Source organism: Ahaetulla prasina, chromosome 6 (genome assembly GCF_028640845.1).
Source record: "Ahaetulla prasina isolate Xishuangbanna chromosome 6, ASM2864084v1, whole genome shotgun sequence".
NCBI lineage: Eukaryota > Metazoa > Chordata > Lepidosauria > Squamata > Colubridae > Ahaetulla > Ahaetulla prasina.
The window spans coordinates 66,710,085-66,734,649 of NC_080544.1; the positions used below are offsets into that span (position 1 = coordinate 66,710,085).

The following is a 24,565-nucleotide window of genomic DNA, read 5'->3' on the forward strand; positions in this document are numbered from 1 at the left end:
TAGCCTCACTTAGTCTCTGAGTGAAATTTCACAAATTGATGTTTTAGCTACTTCAGACACATGGTGGTGCTTATAGCTTGAATAAATGAAACATTGTTCCTTAAGGGGGGGAGAGAGGAAAAGAACCAGCAGCTCCAGTTAATCTGCAAAATGCCATATTCTCTAGGAATTGAGCTAGGCCCAGTTCTTTTGGGATTATTTCTTGGCTCCTGGCTGACCTTGATTCTTCATCACCTCAAAACATTTACCACATGTGCAACTGTATGAAATGAAGTGACTGATAAATTGGAACTCTTCGTAAGTGAATTAATCTGTATAAAAATATCTATAGCAGATTTCTTTGTGGCAAAGGCAGCATGGAAAAAGGGGTTAAAAGCTCTGGATTTGTAGTCAAATGACTTTATAGTTTACATATAATTGACACAAGCAGATTTTAGCAACTCTTTTTTCTCCTGTTTATTTTTATTTTTATAGACCACCTAGCTCCATTGTAACACTGAATTGAAAATGGTACAATCAAAACAATACAAAAAGAAATGTCCCAAAAATTACAGCAACAAAATGTTCAAACCAAACAATCCATAGGGGTTCACCATCTACTGTAACCCCAAGCCTTGAGAAAGAGCTTAATTTATTAATTTCTTAAGTTCTTTCTCTTAATTTATTTAATTTATTCAGTGGTTAATTTATATACCTTCAGGATTGGAGTTGTAAACCTCTCTGAAGGGAATGTCTTTCCAAAAGGCCAGGAGAAGACAACCTGCTTCTTGAGTCCCATTAATGGGATTCCAAACATTCATTCATTCATTCATTCATTCATTCATTCATTCATTTATTTATTTATTTTGTCACAACAATATATGTAGGTATCATACAAAAAGATTATATAGTATATAAACATATATGAGTAAATATAAGGAGGTATAAGCATATATATAGAAAGAAGAAAAGAAAAACAATAGGACAGGAACGGTAGGCACGTTTGTGCGCTTATGCACGCCCCTTATGGTCCTCTTAGGAATGGGGTGAGGTCAATAGTAGAAAGTTTTCGGATAAAACTTTTAGGATTATGGGAAGAGACAACAGAGTCAGGTAAAGTATTCCAAGCACTGATGATTCTGTTACAGAAGTCATATTTTCTGCAATCTAGATTAAATCTAGATTTAAGTTTAAATCTATTAGTTGCTCTAGTATTATTGCAATTAATGCAATAATACTATTAACATGCCAACGCTCCTGGATTTTTACTCTGGGTTGGGTTATTTTATTTATTAAATTTATATGGTTGCCCAACTCACAATGTCTTTCATGCCATGAAGTAATTTAAAAGTGGTAAGGAGAACACTGAATTGCACTAAGAAGGTTATTTGCAACCAATGCAATTCACAATACAGTAATGTTACGTGGGCATATTTTTGCATGTGCACAACTGCCACTGCCCCTGTGTTATGGACTCCAAATTAGATCTGAAACTTCTTCAAAAGTCTTGGAAATGATTTGTCTTGTTCTGTATATCTAAATTTGTTAATGGTAGCCAAGTGCTCCCTAATAATCTCTTTCCTTATCTTGAATTGCCATTCTCTGTTTTTGTCAAAAGATTTGGTAGTCTGTTTGAATACTTTTGTGGGGAAAAAAAATGCAAATCCTACCCTCATCTTCTAGTATTTTCCTACAGGTGCAGGGTTTGCTTTTTAAACACAAACAGCATTTTATTCAATCAAATACAGCAACCAGATCCAACTGTATCATGTCTATATCAATTGTGTCCTCCTACCTTTGCTTTAAGGGGTTGCGATGGCTCAGTTGTTAAAAATGTTTAGCTTGTCAGCTGGAAAGGTGACAGCCTGGGTTCAAGACCCAAGTGTCGCATGACAGAGTGAGCTCTCATTACTTGCCCCAGCTCCTGCCCATTTAGCAGTTCAAATGTGAATAAATCAGTAGGTACCACTTTGCTGGTAAGGGAGAAGCATTCCATGTGCTTTGACATATAGTCATGCTGGGCACATGACCATGGAAATATCTTTGGACAATGCTAGCTAAGTAATGTAGATGAGCACCACCCCATAGAGTCAGACACAATTGGATAGGGGAAACCTTTACCTTTATCTTTACCTTTGCTTTGGTCTTCTGGGTGAGCACCTGCCATCAGTGTTAGGCAATACAGGTGCAGGAGTAGGGTGCTGCTTGTAGGAAATAACCATATAAATGTATGTGTTTTTGTTAAACACATCTATATGGTCCCCCAACTCACACAAGGTGACTCTGTATGGTATATTCCATTAACATTTCACAATATAGCCTCCCCTCCCACCCAACCCTCCTCAACCCCATCCCCACTGGAGCAGCAAGCACAATCACACCACCCACATGAATGCATTCCATATCAACTTTAGGTCTCTAGACTCAATGAGAGAACTTGTTGTCAGGAACTTCCACAAAAATATCAAGATGGGAGCCAATCTTATCTCTGTGGGAATGATATTTCAGAGTGAAAGAGCTACCACAGAGAAAACTCTTCTTCGGGGTCTCACTAGATGTACTTCCCTAATAGATGGGACCTGTAACATACCTTGCATCTTGTAGGTTATTGGTGCAACAGCCATCTACTGCTTGAGTATATCATTGCTGATATGGTTGACAAGGGAGGTGCCTAATGATCAACTTACGGGTACTTACGGGACCGCCTACTGTTACCTCATGCCTCCCACCGACCTGTACGCTCACACAGTGAGGGACTTCTCAGGGTGCCGTCTGCCAAACAATGTCGGCTGGCGGCCCCCAGGGGAAGATCCTTCTCTGTGGGGGCTCCTACCCTCTGGAACGAACTTCCCCTTGGTTTACCCCAAATATCTGACCTTCGGACCTTTCGCCGCGAATTGAAAACGTATTTATTTATTCGCGCGGGGCTGGCTTAAATTTTGCTGTATTTTTAAATTTATAGTTTATATTTCTAAATTTTATATGAATTTTAATGGGTTCTTAGAATTTTAAATGTTTTAAAGATTTCGGCCAATTGTATAATAAGTTTTTTATTTTTTTTTAATTGTATATTGTATTGTTTGGGTTTTATTCTGGCTGTACACCGCCCTGAGTCCTTCGGGAGAAGGGCGGTATAGAAATCTAATAAATAATAATAATAATAACTGAGCATAAGCATCTCCATGGTATGCAGAGAGCATTCAGCACAGTAGCCATTTTCTTTCATTCACTCTTGACATAATCAAAAAAAGTCCTTTTGCTGTTTTTGGTTTCCCTTGCAAACATAATTTTCATTTGAGAATGTATGACTATGTTCCAATTTCTTTTTTTGTAGTATCTTGAAGACCAAGGTGGCATGTTTACTCAATTCCATTAACCTCAGTTTACTCAATCTCTTCAACCAACTCTTCACTATTAGTTCTATTATTTAGGAATTAGTTAGGAAATTCAGAGGCCTTATTTCTTCAACGGTTAGAAAAATATATAGGTTTTACCGACATCCATTAAAAATGTAATAACATTGATACAGTGAATTAGTTTCTACAGCAAAGATAAATAGTAGCAGAAAAAGCAAAGTTGAGTTTTGTTTACATATTCTTTATTCTATTCTATACCTGGAAATAGTTACTTGTCAGTGCTTGCTTCAAACTGATTATGTGTGCTGTGTAACATGTAAATGCTGATTAAATGGATAGGTTCTAAATAATAGTAAAGCTAATTCCATAAATCCAAGGGAGCTTTGGGATGGTGATTGCCTCTACCACCACACATCATCAGCTCATTAAGTGAGCTAAACCATATATTTTACAAAAATAATATAATGGGCTTCTTTCGGTTAGGTAAAACAGCTTTTTGAGCATGAAAAGGAGGAGGGCAATTTGCAACAAAGAAATAAAGGAAAGGACTTTTTTTTCTCAGTTCCTCAAATAGAGATTTTGGAATACTTGTAAGAAAAAATATAACTTCTTGGTAAACAATTTTGCTAGGGTTTCTCCATTGTAAATTTCTTTCTCCATACGCTTTTCCAAAAAAGAGGCCCTTGAGTGTTATTCCTGAAAATGTCCCAATGTTTGGGAGAGGTGTTGGGAAGAATTGCTATATGCTGAATTCACAGATTGTCCTGAGATCTTTTTTAACTATGACTCGTGGAAGAGGCTACAGTGGTTAAATTGTGGGTTACAAACTACTAGGTTCAGACTTCTTGCTAAGCCAAAGTCAAACAATTTTACTGTAGCTTTATTGTACTGTGAATCAGACCTTAAAAGTTATTGTACTTAGAAAATGAAACCTATAAAGTTAGCCACATTTGATCTGTTGCAGCAAAAATGTTAAATAATTTTATAGCTCTTTGTTGCAGGCCAATATTTGCAAGAGGCCAATAAATAAAACAGTTTTGATTACCAGAGCTGAATGGTGCTTGACATATTGTGAGTGATAACCACACCAACAATTAGTGGTAGTTTGCAAAGAACTTAATTTGAGTACTTTAAGATGACCAATTACAAAGATTAAGCGGAAGCACAGTATTTTAGAGGTACTCTCGCCTTTCCATGATGAAGCTAGATTAATCACTGACTGGCTGTTACAAAATTGGCGGGTGGTTTCTAAATTTGATATATAAATAAATAAAATAAGAAATATAAACATGTAATACAAAACCATTGTTTTAATAGCCATGATTTATTTGTTAACCTAAATAAAACACATTGGGCTGGGCTAAACCATTTATGATTGATTATGTGCCATCAACTATAAGTGCCTTCATAGGAAGTTTGTCTCTTCCGAACCCTGTTTCTTCAGGTCTTTCAAGATGCATCTATCATTGCTGTAATTGAGTATATCCATCTTGCTGCTGATTGTCCTCATCTTTTTCCTTCTTTCTTTCCTTCTTTCTTTCCCAGACTTCTCAAGGTATCTGTGTCTTCACATTTTATATCCAAAAGAAGATATTTGGAATTTAGTCATTTGTGCCTTGAGAGAAAATTTCAGATTCAGTTGATCTATGATCCATTTATTTTGCAAGCTATCCATAGTATTCTTGAGGGTCTACTTCCAAACCAATGTTCAAAAACCTCAATACTCATCTGTCTTGCTTCTCCAAAATCCAGCTTTTGATTCTATAGAGTGTCACAGATAAAATCATTGACTACATCATTATCTTTATAGGTACAGATGCTTCTATATATATATTTTCCAAGGCCTTTATTGGCAATATGTGACAATATGTGACAAAATGAAATAAAAATAATAATAATAAAAAAAATATGTTTTCCAAACCCTTCATTTTTATGCTATCAAGTGCTGGTTGGTATATTTCTTGACTATTGGTTCCTTTACAAGCACAATTTCTTGTGTTTCTTAGTCACTGGCAGTTGCTTTTCATGTTAGTTCTTAACAATATCTTTAATTTTATTCCATAGTTCCTTTGGTCTTTTATGAATACGGTACAAGATTTCACAGCAATTTGTGATGTTCTCTTGAAAATGGTGGGCATCAAGACTGTAATGAAGAAACCGACTGATTTTTTTCTTCCACTTTAATTTGACTTGGAATTTACACATAAGCGGTTTCTGATCTATTCTATAGGCAGTCCCTGGCTACATCTTTGCTGTTATAGCTGAGCTCTTCCATCACCAATCAATATAATCAAATTTATTTCTGTTTGCTTTGTCTGGTGATGTCTATTTATGTTAGTGTAGTTTTGGTTGTTTAAAAAAAGTGAAAAAATAAGCTTTTCTATATTCATGCTTCTTATGCTCCATGTTCTCAGTGTAATTCTATCTTTGCAGTTTTGGATTTTCCTTCATGGTAACATCAACAACAAGACATCTGGAAGGCTTTAATGTAGCTGAATCATAACATTAGTATATCAAAATATCTTCCTCAAGTAGCCTATGTTGAATGCCATCTGGCTTGAGGTTCTTTCATATCATACTATTAATGTGGTTTTCTTGAGAAAATGCAATAATTCACCTGCTGCTTAACATAGTCCCTGCTTGCTTTAGTGGGGCAACTGGAATGACTTGCACACTGGGGCATGGGAGGGGGGATTCTTGAGTGTCAAACACTCCTGGTTTTCTTTGCTCATCTGTACCAAAAATACACTTTGTCCCCTGCCATGCTAAGTCAGCATACCAGGCCTTGCTGTGGGGGTGGAGATTTCAACCAATATACTTTAAGTATAAGCCATGGTTTGTAAGACATAATGCTTGGTTTCATACAATCTACATAAATATAACCACATAAACACATCATAGATAAACCAATCACTAAGTGTATAAGGAGGATTCCAAACCAAATGGGCAAGGCAAATTATCTCATCATTAAATAAAGGGCACTAGCCTTCAGCAAATAGACTCCTCAGAAACTAGCAATATATGTTGATTAGGTCATGGAAGAAAGCTTCAGCATTAACATATACAACAGAAGATACTTTTTGTTAAAGATACATCTTTCAGTCTTTCAGCTTTTCAACCCTGTGACAAATAGCCTAGCCTGCACCTTTAATCTATAGCTAATTGAATATAACTTTTTGTATTAACCTTTTAGTAGAATTGTTGGCTTTCTTTTGAGTGTTGTATGTCAAACACCATATCATGAAATTGCCGGATTTTTTCTGAAAAGTTGCAGTGATAGTTGCCAATTTGGATAACTTGCAAAGGCAGTTGGACACATTACCTTGTCAAAATTACAAGTCATTGTAAATAATTTGTTCAGGAGAAGCAGTGAAATCAAGATCTTGCACTCATCTTTTGCTTTCAGTTATGATTATGAAGAAGAATTATTTCCTTTAATAGCAAACATCTATGATTGAGTGTTGACTGGTTGGAAGTCAATTTGGTCCCCTTGAGGAACAAGAAATTTTGGCATGCTTACAGGTTTTTTTTTCCCAGGCCCAATATAATATTCATGATTTAGATGGTGGATTATCTACTGTCAAATACAATAAGCTTCACATTCAGGAAGAGTCTCTTAGCCTTTGGTTTGTTAAACAGTTTTAAAGAAATTTAATAAATTTGATGGTCATCATCATAATCTAGCCCAAAAACTGTTTTTGAGAGCTATAAGAGAAGTGGCTAGTACAGATATGATATAATTGAAATGAGGAGGCCCAAAATAAATTTTTGTTCCTTTTCACTCTGAAGGGCTATAAAGGATAAAATGAATACTCACTTTTCCCTTTTGCCGTACATGGCAAAACCCACTACAATTTATAAAGATTTCTAGATGTTTTGAAAATGTGTTTTCACCTTAAGGCATCTTACCTCTTAGAAGACACTCAAAACTCAATTTCCCCACCAAATTGAGGCCCAGCCACTCAGGATGTGCTGTGGGAGAAGCAAGATATGTTTTGCAGCCCCTGGATTGCTAACTATTCTTTAGGTTAATACATTTTCTGAGGTAATTGTGAGGCCTTAGTTGCTTATGTCAGGCCCAAAGTAACCATATTTCTATCTTGTGGGCAAGCCAATTCTGTAAACCTGAGAATGTTTTACTTAGAAAGGCAGCTTTTTCCCCCTTATAAAAACCATGTGCTTCCCCTTTAGGCTTTGTGGGGTGGGTTCTTCTTGGGATAACTTCTCCTGCAAAGCGCTCTCATGATTGCTCTCTTGTTAGCAACCATGGAAAAATTAAGACTCATTCTCCTTTAGTCTATTGAAAGAAAATGATTTGGGAGGCCTAGTGAAATCTACATATCACATAAAATTTGTAGATCTACCTCTTTCAAGGCCCATTAAGATTATGGGCTTGGTGATATGTAATTAGTGTTAATTATATGTTTTGCTATGTTATTCTACTGTTTATTCTTCCGCTGGCATCACATGTCTCAATTGCTTTTGAAGCCCTGTGAGTGACTACCTTAGCAGACATCAAGGACTAAACTGTCAGGTTCTGGACTGGCGCTTGGAAAGAAGACAGACCAGGTTTCTGGGTGTAGCAATCTTTATCTGGCGCTCTGGCACTTTCCAACAATCAATCAAAGTGAGAATATAGTCAGCGCTATTGCGCAGTGCTCCCCACCACCTTTTTAAAGTCTCCCGCGCTCCACCCGTGACTCCAGCCCGTAGCCGCACCCCCATCATGCGTTCAGCTTGGATCTCAACCAACAACCCACCCCATAATCCAGGCTGGCCGTCAGGCTCCCTGAAACAAGCCTGGACTCAGCAAACACACCGAGGCTTGGTTCTGTCTGCTGTCTCATGGTCCCGCCTCTCAGTTGTGCAGTGAAGACGGCAGCGTCGGCTTCTGGGAACATGGCTGCAACCGCAGCAGTGACGCGGCCTTCATGCCGTGTCTGGCATGGCGACGATGGCACCAGCGCTGGTGTGGGCCTGATGAACCCCCAAGTGGCATTGGACCCGTACATGAGTCCCCTGGCCCTGCCTGAATGGCAGCCCAAAGCATCATTGCGTTGGGGCTGATATAAACACCCATTGGCAGCAGGGAGCTGATTTCATATAGGCATTATGAAATAATAAGGTTGAAGTTTAGCTAATGCATTTTAATTGTTCTGTTCTCAGGATATAAGAAAGTGAATTATGTGACTGAATTTGCTTTCTGGAACTGTCCGTATTTTCAGAAGTGTTGGAATGATATGGTAAAGGATCAGAGAATACAAAGAAGCAAATACACAAGTGCTTTAGAGTATCCCAAGAAATGTGTGGCATCTCAAACTTCACATCTCACCAACAAAAATTATCATATGAATTGAAGAAAGTTTAAGGGACAAATTATCCTTCTTCAACATATTTCTAGCAAAAAATTTTCTTAAAGCAGATAAAAGTGCAATTTTTTAAGCAGATAAATGGAATCTTGTTTATCAGTAAGTGAATTATGACTCCTGGCATTCTACAGCATTGTATCTAAAGGTATGGCTGTTGAAAACTGGGAAGATAACCTTTTAAGGACATATCTAAGTATAAATTATCACAATTGTTTATTTATGGAGATTAACGTAGCATGAATAGCTGTTTCAGGCTGCTACATCTTATCAGTTGGTCACAATTGCTAAATGAGCTTATAGTATTTTCAGGCATTTCATGGCATAGAAATCTCTGGTAATAGTGCACTATCAGCACTATAAATTGTGAATCTCATACTTAAACACAGGGAAACTTGTAGCCATCCATACATTGAACTATAGTTTTTTTCATCCCTAACTATTAGGCAGGGCTAATGGGAATGCCCACCCATGGTTTAGAATAAGATAAGCAACCTCAAATATTTCATGAACCACCCACTAATATCAGCTCATTTATGTCAAGAATAAACATCTGCTTGTATTATTTCAATCCATCCTAATCTTTGGTTCAATTTTTACAATATTGCATATTAAAGCATACTGAATGCTCTAAAAAACCTGTATGGATTATAGTTGTTATATAGCATAAAATAAAAGCTGGGAACTTGAATCTCCTGGAATTAATTTTCAGTTTAGGATGGACTCATTGTAACATCATATTTAAAATAATTTTCTTGGTCTGATTTGGAGCTGGTTTACCCAATGCAAAAAATGCATTTGAAGGTGACCACCTTTAAAACTTTTTTTAGGGGCATTAAACCTCACAATAATTGCTATAATTTCATATGTCCCTCCCTGTCTAACCCAGGCAAAGGAATATTTCCCAAAATGACAAATGACTGCAAATCTAAGGCAAGCTATGATGATCCAAATTGATCAAATATGTGGCTACTACAACTACTTCTACCCTCAAAATAACGCTACAGGGCTCTGCACACTAGGACAACAAGACACAAGGACAGTTTTTTCCTGAATACCATCACTCTGTTAAACAACTAATTCCCACAACACTGTCAAATTAACTATTAAGATTGTATTATTATTCTCATCCTTACTAGTACCTATTTCTTCCCACTTATGGCCCTATCCATGTTGCTTGTATCTTTACAACTTATATTATTTTTATTATTTCCTAGTATGATTTGATTGCTTATTTGTATCCTATGACTATCACTAAGTGTGGTATCTTATGATTCTTGATGAATATATTTTATTTTTTCTTTATGTACACTGAGAGCATATGCACCAAAGAAAATTCCTTGTGCATCCAATCACACTTGGCCAATAAAGTATTCTATTCTATTCTATTCTATTCTATTCTATTCTATTCTATTCTATTCTATTCTATTCTATTCTATTCTATTCGAAACCAGTATTAGTGGGCAGAATCCAAGAGCATTCAAAAGTTCAAACATCCATACATTTTATCATATGATCAAAAGGGATGCCTGTATCTTTGGGGGGGAAAGTGTTCTTGTTTCCAATAAACAAAAATCAACAGGTTTAATTGAATGGCCAATCAGTGAAGAAAAAACACCATTTTTAATTTACTAAGATTCCTTAAATAGGAAATAAAATGCACAAGCACCTCTTGGTACATGCATACCTAACTGAGTTAATTAGTTAGTTAATTAGTTAATTAGTAAGGGGCGTGCATAAGAGCACAAAAGTGCCTACCGTTCCTGTCCTATTGTTCCCTTCATTACATCAAATTAATATAGCTGATGCATATTCTTTACTTATATATATATATATATTTTCTTCATGATATGTTTTTTTTACTTATGACAATGTTTGTGTATACTGTTGTGACAAAATGAAATTTAAAAAAAATTTCTAAGTTCTCAAAAGGCAACTCCCATATGACAAAATAAGAGAAATGTCTGTTGAATAGTGACGTTCCATAGTCAATGAAAAGAAGTGAATGGAAAACAAATGCACACACTTCATTTCAGAAGAGTTAGAGTTAAATGGGATAGGGGAACTTTCAGGAAAATATATTGGCAGTCCCCTTCCCCACCCTGGAGGCCTGTTAGTATGCAGAGGAAACAGACCAAACTAGAATCAGTGTGGAGTGATGCCAAAAATGAATTTGCCCCCTTAAACTGTCTGCGTGCTATTTCCCCTGCCTTTGTTAAGCTAGCAATTAATACTTGGGAACACCCTGTAAGAATCCTATATATGGGAGAAATATGGCAGTAATCTCTCTCTCTCTCTTTTTTTTAAATCCACAGTAAAACGCTAGAAGGTAAATGCCCGTAATTGTTCTGTTGATGGATATGACATTGTAACAATCTGGAAGTAGAGAGGCCTGATGTTTAGACACGCATAATATAAAGTATCAACAAAGTTTTTACAGGCTATTTACCCGTCAAAGCAGAGTTTATTGCAAGTGACAGATGATTTTTCAAATTGTCTTATGGAAAGAGTGACAGGGCCCAGCTGTGACAGGGGTTGAAGCCCAATCCTTTCCCTGTGGAAAGGATGTGCATTATGGCTAAACAGGCTGATGAAAATCAGTATTAAGATATTGGGAAATTCCTTTGATAGAGCCAGCTGGAGAAGGGAGAGGGGAAAAAATCATGGATACAAGATAACTGCCAGAATATTTTTTATTTTTGTTATATCTTATCCGATCTGCTAGTGTTGACTTGACAAAATGTGAGAGCTCCTTGTAATTTATAACAGCAACTTTTTCATTACTCAAGTGAGTTTTCATTAGCCTGTTATGATACTCAGAAAACACTGAATGTGCTTGGGAAAATTCATAGTTACTGTCAGACGAACCAAACATTAAGAACCGACTCAATCAAATTAAAGAGACCACGAAAAGAACACAAAGAGATTGAAGAGAAAATTAGACTGTAAAAGGTGAACATACATTATTCTTAGATTTTTTAATTTTTAATTTAATTTTTTTGATTTTTAAAAAAATCACCTGTAAAAATAAATCAGTAATTACTTTCATAATAATAGTTTTTGGTTCCTTTGAAAGCATTTATAGCTTTGTGATACTGAGAGCAGGGCTGTAATATGATGTATTTACTATCTATTCTTCTACGATTCCACAATTTTCTACTCCTAATTAACTCCTTTGTTAATAAGGAAATGAAATAGGAAAAGCAATCACGTGCCTAGAGAAGCCCATTTCCCTGGGATGCTCTAAAGTCTGTTCCAACCATCAGATTTCAGGGTTAATCATCTGTCAACTTCAATGCTGTACAGATGACAGGGGTGAAATCCAGCAGGTTGTGATAGGTTCTGCGGAAATTTGAGTAATTCAGAGAACTGGCAAATACCACCTCTGGCTGGCCCCAGAATGGGGAGGGAATGGGGATTTGGCAGTATCCTTTCCCTGGAGTGGAGTGAGAATGGAGATTTGGCAGTATCCTTCCCCTGCCATGCCCACCAAGCCATGCCCACCAAGCCACGCCCACAGAACCGGTAGTAAAAAAAATTGGATTTCACCACTGCATGTGACTAAGGGTGATCCTGCATATCTGCACTATATCCTTAAGCTGCTCCTGTCCTGTGTTGATTTCTGGATGGTTTAAGAAAATTATGTGTAGATGGGACACTTTGCCAGCAACTTGCCAGGTATTCAGTCCAGATTGCCAGTTCCTGAAGCCCCCCATTGAACAACTCCACTCTTCCAGGAAAACACTTTTCTTTCTTTTATTTCCCATGTTTGGCTCTATATGAAATGCTGTGATTCCTTCTATAGGAACCTCTTAGTATTATAGTGGTTATAACACTTTCCTGACATGCAGAAAGTCAAAGTTCTTAAATATTCAGTTTTAATTACTATTTTTCTTTCCCTAACATATCTAAGTTTATTTTTATGAGTTCATTACTGTGCTTGCTTTTCCAGGCACTTGAGGTAGAAAGGTTTCACCTCAACTTCCAAATAGCCTAAAGAATCATCTGAGGAAGCTGGGATAGACACCTATTAAAATATTCAAATGCATTGTCATTCAGTGTCCAAGACAATCCATAACCAGCTCAGAAGAAGGTGGTTTCTTTTACCTTTTAATAACTTCTTCTGGCCTCAGCAACCAACCCATGATAATTTAGTACTGAATCTAGAATAGGATCCTTATGTTCTCTTTCTCTTCAAACAGAAGACTGCAGGAAACAGACAAGGTAGCTTTCCTCTGAGGCATGGACTTTTGAAATTAAGATTAAAAACCCCAGATTGCCTAACCCTGGCTGAGCACAGCTTGTTGATCCCAGCCACTGACTCAGGAAAGCAAAAATAAAACATCATAGCATTTTCCTGCTTGTTCCAAACACTATATCTTGGGAGCAGCTCTGCTGTACAGACCTGAAAGCCAATCTGCAGCGGGATTCAGACTAGTATGAGAGAAATCAATCTGATGGAAATATTCATTTGTTAGGATTGTTGCAATGGGAAATACTTTGCAATAGTCCCACATCACAAAGGAATTATATGAACTTGCCTCATATAACATTTCTTCCTTAAGACTGTATGTCAAATGCAAACATATAAAAGGATAATTAAAACATAACCAATCTCAATCCATGTGGCAAAAATTAATGCTGATTTATGGTTTTATTGGATTGAGCAACCCTGGTTGTATGTGCGTAAGGCCTCCATTTCCCTCAAATCATGTATTTTTCAGGGTAAGTTATTCCATCTTTCCCCCCCACATCCCTTTTTCATTAAATCAGGGTCCTGGTAAATGTCAAAGGCTCCTTCACTGATGGCTTTCATCAGAACAGCGATGAGAATGGCATTTAATGCTTGCAACCAAGCTTCTACTCCTGTTTTCAATACATTTGCCATGACATCTTTCTAATTTCAGTTTTTAAAATGTGTTGAACATATGAATATGTGTCATAAATTCTGGGCATATTTAAAGAAGGGAGAAAGAGGCAACATAATCACCATAAGACAAAATGTATAGGCTATCTTTGCAAAGGCTGCAGGAAAGCATAGCTTTGGATCCCACTGCTGAGAAAGTTTGAAATGAAAGTGCCTGACGATTATGGTAATTTATTCTTTTGCTGCGGCTGTTACTCTATTCTATTATTTGTATTTTCTGTAAGCATAGATGCAATCATTTTAAGATGACTTTCTCCCATGTAACATTCACAAGATACACTCACTTTATTACCCTTGTTCTGTAGTTATTTTTTCATAAGCATGCATCCATTTAACACCACAATTGTCTGGATATTTATTGGGAAGGAAGTTATAATTCTTTCAATTTTGCTTACTGTTGAGTAGAAATAATGGGCTGGGCTGGGTATTTTTATATAATTCTCATAGTGTTATTTTCATTTTGGCCGTTTTAATTAATATATATATAAATAAAGAGTTTAGTTTTGTTTGAAATCAAACACTACTAAAAAAGTCCCAAAGGTGCTTTTTCAGAAGGCAAATGGACTTTCTTGTTTTTTCTTTGCCTGCTGAAAAAGCACCTTTGGGACAGCCATGACCTGGATGATTGAGAATCTCTACTACAGACTACTAAAAAAAGGCTAAGTCACTTACATCCCTCTCTTTCTCTCTGTCTCACTTGCACATACACACAGAGTATCTTTTTTTCACCCAACTCAAAGCATCGATCTAATCAGAAAGTTTTGTCAGAACTCATCCCTAATTCCTTACTACACACTTGAATTGTTCTTACTTTCCTTGCAGATTTCACTGATTTGTTTTAAAATAGGATTGGGCAACTTTCCACTCTTCGATAACTACAAAGAGTAACAACAATACCTCCCCTCTATATGCCTAAATGACTATAACTATATTAGGATATATCTGCTTCTTTTGCTAAGATGAGCATGTAGGGTTGGAAGGTTATTATCAATTCATACATTAAATTTATCGGATGTTTAATGCTGTTATTTAAATGTAATTGTTTTAAAAATAGAACAATAAAGGTGAAAAATGTTATTTTGATGACACATTTTGGTGATGTGGGAGCACAAACAGGGCTGGTTATACCCACTAAAGACTTTCTCATAAACAAAGCTATTTGGACTATTTTAATGTTCACATTTTGTTAATTTATGTCTTTCTGAGTTTTTGACAGATACATCCAGATTCCAGAACATCTATCTTATTTATTGTTTCTAAATCACTTTATGATTCTCAGCTTAGAGAACTCTGTTTATAATTAACCTCTGAAAGTAGTTGACTGTAGCTGGATAAAAGTTGGCAAAAAGGCATATTTGGATACTGGTTTGAAGGGATAAATCCTAGTTTAGCTGAAAAATTGAACAAGCATCACGGAAGAAAGCAATGGCAAATTGGTTTTGAGTTGTTGCAGAAAATCCCACAGACAAATGTTCAGGTAGCCATCAGCATCAAAACGAATTCAAGTCACTGCAGTTGGCAGTACTTAGCTTACCTAGACTGAACCCTAAAGGTTAAGCAGGATCAGATTTGAAACGGAGCCAGTTTGCATAGTGATCATGATGCTAGATTAGAAACCAGGAGACCACAAATTCTAATCCTCTCCTTGATACAGAAGCCAGAGAGATGATTTGGGTTCACACTGTTTCCTTCTACCACTACCTCTCTTCCTCCCTCCCTCCCCCTCCTTCCCTCCCTTTCATGTTACTTAATAATAATAATAATAATATTTTAATTTGTATACCCCCCTTCTCCCAAAGGACTCAGGGTGGTTTACAGCCAAAATAAAATACAATGAAAACACATACAATACTAAAAACAGACATTAAAAAACTTATTAAATTTGGCCCAATTTTAAAAAACAATCAAACCCTATAAAATTAATAAAAATTAAAACCCATAAAATCAACTAAAAAATTAAAATTCAAGCCAGTCCTGCGAGACGGAATAGATAAGTCTTAAGTTCGCGGCGAAAGGTCCGAAGGTCAGGTAGTTGTCGAAGTCCAGGGGGAAGTTCGTTCCACAGGGTAGGAGCCCCCACAGAGAAGGCCCTTCCCCTGGGGGCCGCCATTCGACATTGCTTGGCTGACGGCACCCTAAGGAGTCCCTCTCTGTAAGAACGCATAGGTCGATGGGAGGTACAAGATGGCAGTAGACGGTCCCGTAGGTATCCCGGTCCTAAGCCATGGAGTGCCTTAAAGGAGCATGAGTTCCTTTACAGTCGGCTGCAGCTGACTGTACCGGTGTGCCGGCATCCACAGCCACTCCGACTTGGAGGGATTAAGCTTGAGCCTGTTTCCCCCCATCCAGACCCGTACGGCTTCTAGACACCGGGACAGTACTTCAATAGCTTCGTTGCTGTTTGTTTTGGCATTCATATAATCATCAAGAATCTAGTTTAACTTGTATGGAGCATTTATATAAAGCAATATACTGATATTTTAATTCTTTTAAAATATCCTTTGAAAAAGAGAGCTATTTCCTTGTATAGAAATTTATTCTCCATTTTGGATTTTTTACAGTTACTTTAGTAAGATTGGTTGGCAAGCAGTCTTTGACTTATGTCTCTGGTCATAAAGGAGGTCACATATGATTGATCCTATTTTACAACCATTTTGAAGCAGTAATTAAACAAATATGATATCATTAAGCAAATGTTATGGTTGTTAAGTGAATCCATTGTCTGTTATTGGGCATTTTTGCTGAAATGCCAGTTTTTGGCACAAATGTTTTAAATCACAGTCACATTAGGAAAGGCTCTGCAAATGGCTCAAATGCAGGTTGTTTGCCAAGTGCCCAAAATGCATTCATGTGACCATCAGAACTTTTGAACCAGATTGTAAGTAATTTTTAGAGGATCTGCTGTAACTTCAAATGTTCACTAAGCAATCAGTCATAAATTGAGGAATACGTGTACAAGTGTTCCTTGATTTGCAGCCATTTGTTTGGTGACTGTGAAGTTACATTGGCACTGAAAAAAGTGACTTATAACTGGTTTTCATGCTTATGATCACTGTGGTATCCCCACAGTCACATGACCAAATTTGGGTGCTTGGCAATTGGCATATATTTATGACAGTTGAACTGTCCTGGGCTCATATTATCATCAGTTTTTAACCTTCCCAGCTGGCTTCTGGTGTGCAAAATCAATAAGCAAAGCCAGATTCATTTAACAATTGTAGGGATTCACTTAATAACAACAGCAAAAAGGTAGTAAAATGTAGCAAAAGTCATTTAACATCTGCTTTGCTTAGCAATGAAAATTTCAGGCTCAATTGTGGTCATACATCTAGGATTACCTGTATACAGTGGTGGGATTCAGCCAGTTCGCACCACTTCGGGAGAACCGGTTGCTAATTTTCTGAGCAGTTTGGTGAACTGGTTGTGGGAAGAAATCATTAGGGTAGAGAACCGGTTGTTAAATTATTTGAATCCCACCACTGCCTGTATAGATTATCTAAATAAATAGATATTGTACATTTATGAGTAATTTGCAGCAGACGTGCAATGACAAGAGTAATAACAGGGGTTTCCCATTTGCAAGCACTGTTAGTCCTGAAATTACTACTAGTATGCTTCTTAAAACACTGCCCAGTAATTGCATCCAAACAGAATAACAAGTCCTAGCAATGAAGGGGTAAAGGGGAAAGACTAATTGTAACTTGGGGCAGGAATCCTGGATGAAATCCCTTTTTCCCTTTCTGCCAAACACATTACAATTAAGAGGAAAGAAAAAAAGAGTTTGAGTATCCTCTGCATAATTGTTGAAAGAACATACTTCAAAGGCTTAAAAAGTGGGGGGAAGCTGAGGTTGTATACTCACTGACGAAGGGATATAATTACAGTGAAAAGAGAAAGGGAAAAAAGAAAGAAAAACCTGCCAGAGCTCAGAGCACGATCAAGGGCTTGCTCCTCTTCATAATCTCACACACAGCCTCCCCAGCCTATTTATCTTCTCCTTTTTGTAAGCAGAGGCCTCTGTTTATTGACGCACAACCCCATTAGGAACAAAGGTGCATTCTGTTTGATGTGAACCAAACGTAGTCTCTAAAAGAGAAGTCTGTGCCAGGTTCTTCTCTGATAACAATTCTTATTTCTTAACCCTTTGATACCCCGGCTGTGTTTAACTTTCTCCTTCCCCACCCCACTCCCGTTTTTGTGGTGAGAGTCCAAGCAAAATAACATTGGAGAATGGTTTTTCTAACTGTTCTGCCTCCTTCACATATTAAAAAAAAACAAAACAAAACAAAAACAAAAAAAACCCTACATCCTGACATTAGTTCTTATATAGTTCTTCTGTGGTTTGTGCCATACATGATGAGGATTAACTTTAGGAGTGTGATCAAAAATAGCGTCAAACCTAAGTAAAAATGTAGGGAATAATTCTGTTCTTCATGAGTGGTGTAATCCTGGTGAAGATATTCAGCATAATGTAGTAACTATTCTTTTGTGAGTATTAGGAATATCTAATAAATTGAGTCCATCTGAATGTCTATCCTATGAACCATAAGCATATCTTCCAAATATACAGGAGAACCAGAGCAAATTTACAGATTAAAATCCATTTTTCTTGATTTTTTAATTTAATATACAATTTAAAAAGTGTGTTTACTAGACAACAGTTTGGACAAATTTACAAATGCTTCAGGAAAACTGAAGATGTATCCAGAAGAAAGGTTTGTATTTTAAAAAAGAAAAGTATAAGGAAAGTGTATTTTAAGAGGGATGTCTTTTAACCTGACAAATTTAAAATATGTAGGCTTCAATTTACAATATGTTATAAGTTTTTTTATTTTTTTGTTATGTTTTTGTTCTGATTTGGAATATTTGTGTGAATTTGATATCGTTCTGAGACTGTGCTGCAGAATGTACAAACCTTTTAAATTATGATCTATTAATGAATCCTATTGCCTCTTTCCAGTGATTTATTTGAGAAGCATTAGTTATCAAATTTCCTCTGATCCTCATTTTATATTACATCAGCATCATGTTTAAAAAGTTAAAGATAATAATATTTAAGTTAAAATTAAATATCATACATATGTACAGCTTTAGGTATGCATAATGTATAAAGAAATGTAATTATTTTTGCCAAAGGCACAAAATTAAAACATGCACATTAAAACACATTACTATTTTTGCTTTTTTCTCCTTTCTTTTGTTCTTTTTCATTCCCTGTTTATATAATTTCTCTAACATCCAATAAAAAATATATTTTAAAAACCCACATTGCTCAAAACAGTAGCAGTAAGGCAATTAAATATGTTGGTAACATCAATCAGACCATCAGGTAGAAGAAATTGGCACATCACCTACAGCTGAAAAAAGGCACAAAGTGCTTGGTTCTCAGTATATCTTATATTTTTCATTATTCCTTTATGAACTTCAATGGTTGTCTCAAAATTTTAGAGAAATTGGGAAGTATGATATTATGTAATCTATAGGTCCAGTAACTGCAAGGTATTCTAATTTTGTTTACCAGAAAAAGTTATATTTTTTTATTTAATAAATGCCACAATGTCCTTCTACCCTCGTATTTCTAATATTTATCAAGCTTAAGTAGTACCACACCATCCAGATTCTTGTCTGGGTTGGAGATATATATATATTACATCATGTGAATTGCAAATCTTGAAAAAAAAGGCTGTCTTTGTACTGGGAAAAATCATAGCAGCATTGGCAACTACAGCATATAATAGCTTGTACCTGATGTGGAATTTTCCCTTGCCCAGAAGATATATGTCAATTAATCTGAGAATCTGGCTTGATTCCAGATAATAATTTGGAGCTTTTACCCACCTCTCATTGTTTTTATTACCATAATGATATTTATATTTCCAAAACTACTCTGGAGGTTATGGAATTACAATACTATATCCTTGTTGCTCTTATAAATTGCTCTTATAAGTTTATTCAACAATATATTCTTACACAAATTAAAGGAAAATCCTTGATCCTTGAAAACATGTATGCAATAGCAATCAAAGAAAAAATGATTTAGTTTCTCATTTTTCTGTTGCCTCGGATTTTCTTTCCAGTTACAAGTTTCAATGCATAGCAAAAGTCTCCCCTGAACTGATTAATACAGCTGCCTCTCCCAAGGGGAGCAATCAAAATGTCTCATAGCTATAAAATTCAAACCAAACTTGAACAGTTTGCAGCCTGTTGCAGGAATTACAACTAAAGAGGATTCGTTCTAGCTCACTTTGAATGTCCTTAGTGTTATTAACTTACATTTATGTTATTAACCATTCGCTGATAGTTGTTTGCAGATTTGCCTGTGACTCCTAGTAGAGTTATTACAGTATATTTCATAGAAAGTTCAGGGGTGTATAAAGATGTGGATTTTGACATATATCTTGCTGATTTCACCAGATGGGAAAAGAGAATTTAGGTGGAGAACAATAAGCACAGAGAGAAAGTTGTATTTCACTTTTTGTGGCCTCTAGTGTGTTCTGATGAATGAAATGTGACCAGCCATCCCTTCTCCACCAGCTCATTCCTGGAATCCTGTTGCACAACAGTTAGAGATTTAACAGTTACAATCTTTTCACACTTGGACACACAGTGCTGCATTGGAGACACATAGGCCAGATTAAAAAATATGCAGAATACTTGTTCAGTCCTTGAATTATGGCTCTGTCCTTCAAATACTGAATGACAATCTCCATATTTTTTAACATATAAATATATGGTGTACAATCATTCTTATAGTCTTGCATCTATAGTTTGATTTTATAGAAAGACTCTTAACACTCATGTTAAAGTGTTCCTCCTTAAAAAAACCTCAAGCTCATTTTGTGCTGGCCACAATAACCACTGTATATCACTGTATATTATAGTGCGTTAATGAGCTAACATTTTGTTAAAGTTTCTGTATTTAATTTTTTTTTTAAAGATTGCTCATTGAAGTAAGCTCATACCAGGAACCTTTTATGGGAATTCCAACAATCAAATTAACCCCATAATTTCCAATATTTTCACTTTAATTTGAGAATATTATTCATGTGATATATTATTATAAGATAATATAGGAATATTATGAATATATAATATTTATTATGAATATATAATATTCATATATTTTATTATATTGTTGGAAGAAATGTCCATCTGAGTTCAATTCCAAGTGGGGAGAAAGACACTGGAAACATGGAGACTGCTTGGAAGGATGATTTAATGGTGAACAGGACTCCATGGGTTTGAAGCCCAGGGTAGCTGCACATGAAGTAGAGAGAGAGAGAGATTTATACCCTCTCTTGGGCTTTGAATGGAACTTCCTGTTCCTGTGGCAAGGGCAAATATTCTATTGGCTATCAGATCCCAGGGGGCTGGGGTCTTAGCTAATTTTGTAGGCTGTCTGTGTCCCAGGCTTGGTTGAATCTTGCTGGGTGATGCAATGAAGGGCAATTTCCTATTGTGGCTGATTGACTTTGTCCTGAAGGATAATCCCATCATCCTGGAGCTGATGTCTTTTCTTTTGTAGATGGACTGGCCCAGTCTTTTGCTTTGTGGATAAATTGGCACCAAAATATCTGCTCGGGGCAGGGAGCTGGGGACTTTTGTTTCTGTTTCCTTTAAGATTTTTATTTCTCTTTTAGGGAAAATATTCTGCCTTTTTAATATTTCCTAGAATAGTTCATTCTTCTAGGAGAAGAGTAGGTGCTAACTTTCTACAATATGTTACTGTAATTTGTAGTATATGACTCTAATAGTTTCTCAAGCCTGATGTTTTCTACAATAGCTGCTTTTCCATGAAGCTCCCATTGCTGGCAACCTGGTGGGATACTCAGCACACACAGGAACCTCCTTGTTGAATGGAAGTTTACTGCTTGACTGACTTCAGATTAAATGACTCTTTTTCTGCTGAAACCTTTTTCCTTTGTTTTCTAGTCACAGGTTCCAGATTAAAAAATGTTAGTGTTTAGAAAGGCACTAAATTCCTGTAACTGCAACAATATTGCTGCTATGAACTAGGGTCCAGTTGTTCTTAAATTCTTATTTTTTAATTTTGCAAAACAAGGCTGTGTTTTAGGGGAGAGATAATTATAAGCCTTGGTAAACAAGCCATGTGTGCACAAACCTTTCCCCCACCCAAAGCACACACTCTGTCTCAATCTGGGCTCACAGCATTACAGCAGATGATGCATTCAGGTGTGCAGAGAGCTACACACCTCCTTTATTTTGCCTGCCTTCCCTCAGCAGTGGCTCTCTTGGTGAGGGAAATTCCTCTGCTTCAGCATTAAAAGCCAGCCTTACGAGGGCTGGGCAAAGATGAAAAGTTCCCCAAGGCAGTAAACTCCACCTCCTCCTCTTTTTTCAGACTTGTTTTTTCTTTTTATATTTAAATGTCTTTAACTGCAGCCTCCTGCTGTGGCTGACTTTGTGGTCGGTGGGAGGTCTCTGTTCTTTCAGGATGGGGCATTTTAGCAGTTAGACATCAGCCAGCTGAGGATCATTCACATCTGAGGCTTTCTCCCTTCATCATGGAGGTCTTAATATCTTTAACCTAGCAGTGGCTAGCTTGGCCAAAATTTATTGGTCTGAGTAAAACTGGTGGGTGGGACTATTTCAGGTGGACTGGCAAAAAGAATAACCCCTTCTGTGGAGTCTTAGATCTCGGCCATGTGGCATCCTCAAATTGTGTTTGCAAAATTTCCAGGCCAGAGAGAGGTTTAGGATGGGGAGGCTAAATGATGACCAGGAAGGTACCTCTGCATGGGCCTGCTGACAAAGTTCCCTAATGTCTGCTTTGCTACTAGTTTGGACTGTGCTGCTGCACTTCCGGATTGAGCCATCCTTGGCCAGAGGAGGAAAGTCATGGGAGCATTGCACAGGTAAGAGCTGGAACATCAATACATATCCTCCTTTGCAAAAGAAGTGGAAGGAATGGCTACGGTCTGTTATTCTCTAAAAATAGTTGCTTTCTAAAGCTAAATAAAAGATGAGGTTGTAAAGCTCCCTATATACAAATGTAGCAATTCCATATATGTCTAATCTATAAGCTTTGATCTCTTTATCTAGGAAAGTAGGAGGATGTAGGCATTATAGGTATGTCTCCTGGTTTGGTGACTGGTTGGTTAAAGGGCAGATAGAAGTGAAGCGATTTGCCTTGCTGTGTTGAGTTTAGTTGGGACAGCAGAGAAATCACATGCACAATTCATGCATAATTCATAAATCATTGCAGTCCGGAATTCTTCAAGGTCAGATTTTATTTGAGGTGAACAAGATAAAGAGATTCTTATTGAGTAGGAGGAAATGCTACCACTGGATTGGCTGAGTCAGATGTTAGCTGATCTTTATGTTTGGTGGTGTTATCTAATAACTATTGAGAGTTCTTTTGATGAATCTTCTGTCTCTAGAGCTATTCATCTTAATCAGCAACTTCAGTTCAAGAAAAGTTATAGTGCAATAAATGCCCAGTGTTGAATGTTGACTTAGAAATAACCCTTGCTGAATTCAATAAGACTATCCTTGTACTGTGTTTAGGTCTATAATCTTAATAAACAAACAGAAATGCCATTGGTGGAAAACCTTCTTAGTTATTTTCAAAGAAAAAAAAAATGCTCCCCCTTTCTATTTTTTGTCCAAGCAGCTTTATTTTCAAATCTAGGTTACTGGAAGTATAAAAGCTTGAATCTATTCATCCATGTGGCTATTGAAGTTTATCCTGTTTTCAGCCATACTGATAACAGCAATACTAAACTAAGCTTTCCTTTCTTTTCCTTGTAGAATCTCATTCTATAGAAGCATGTATTATATCAATTAATATGTAATTAATTGCATATGCAAAGAAGACCCCCATAGTTCTCACCTCTAATGGAAGTAATTTGTTAAAAGACGTTGGGCAATTTTATTGCATTAATAATTTCATACTTGGCATTTGTTTAAGGTTCTCTTCCTGCTGGTATTTTAATCTTTTTTCCTTCTCTTTTTAAAATAATTTCTTCTGAGATTTTGCTTGCAATTCAGATATTAAATCTACTTTTTTGGAGGCATTGTTAGTTCACATGTTACAAAATTCCTGCATAGAAGGTACATCGTATTAGATATTAATACATAGCACATAACTGTTATTATAAATGAGGAATATGAACATTTACTTTCTGAATAGATGGGGAAGGACAGCTGTACAATTTTTAAGCACACAGCTAAAAACCTAAAGAGATTTAAAAATATTATTACACATTAATATCTGGAGGAGAAATTTACTTTAATTTCTAAAATATAAAACATCTGTAAAGCAATTTTATTGCATAGAAAGTAATCTTAATTTAGAAGCTCAGTTTTCTTTGTTTCTGCTGATTTGGAGTTATTAATCCAAGTTAAAAACACCATTACAGCTTTTTGCAGTTGCGAACAAGAATGCAGAATTCATAGTCTAGGATTTGAATTCAACTCTAATTACATAAATAACTTGAATAAAAACTTGAATACTTACTCCTTTTCAAGTATCTGGGGGCATCTTGCCTAATTGACAAATGTTATTAAAAGGCATAAGATTTGGTGAGGTATAGCTCAAAAATCTATGTCTTTTAATAAAAAAAATGTTAGTTGGAAAAGGTGCTACAAAGGTGCTGTTAAATTTTTTTGCTACCATAGCACAGCTCCCCTATGTAAATTCACTTCTAAAGCCCATCCTGCATTTCTCTTGAATTTTACCCAACTTCTCACACTGGTCTGTAAACAGTTTTGAACAATTGCTTTTGATGTCTTCACAGTAAAAAAATGAAATCCTCAGAATCAGTTTGGATAACCAGTAACAGTTATCTAATTCATATCACAGAAATAAGAATAGATTCAATTGCTCTTGAAATTCAATTGAATTATGAAAAGCATTTTTCTTGTGCTTCAAACTAAAAATGGACCAAAATTCCAGTAATGAATAACAACTGATT

General features: G+C 36.4%; 1 protein-coding gene across 2 annotated transcripts in view; it reads left to right on the forward strand.

Moving 5' to 3' along the window:
* The first annotated feature begins 13,722 nt into the window (after positions 1-13,722).
* Positions 13,723-24,565, forward strand: part of TSPEAR (thrombospondin type laminin G domain and EAR repeats) — a 53,221-nt gene continuing 42,378 nt past the window's right edge. The window contains exons 1-2 of one of the 2 annotated variants that reach the window (XM_058188124.1): positions 13,723-13,794; positions 22,430-22,504. In XM_058188124.1, coding sequence (XP_058044107.1) covers positions 13,773-13,794; positions 22,430-22,504 — 97 coding nt within the window. In that variant the 5' untranslated portion in view covers positions 13,723-13,772. Of the gene's footprint in view, positions 13,795-22,046; positions 22,160-22,429; positions 22,505-24,565 lie in introns of those variants that run through there. The other variant, XM_058188125.1, reaches the window with a different exon arrangement.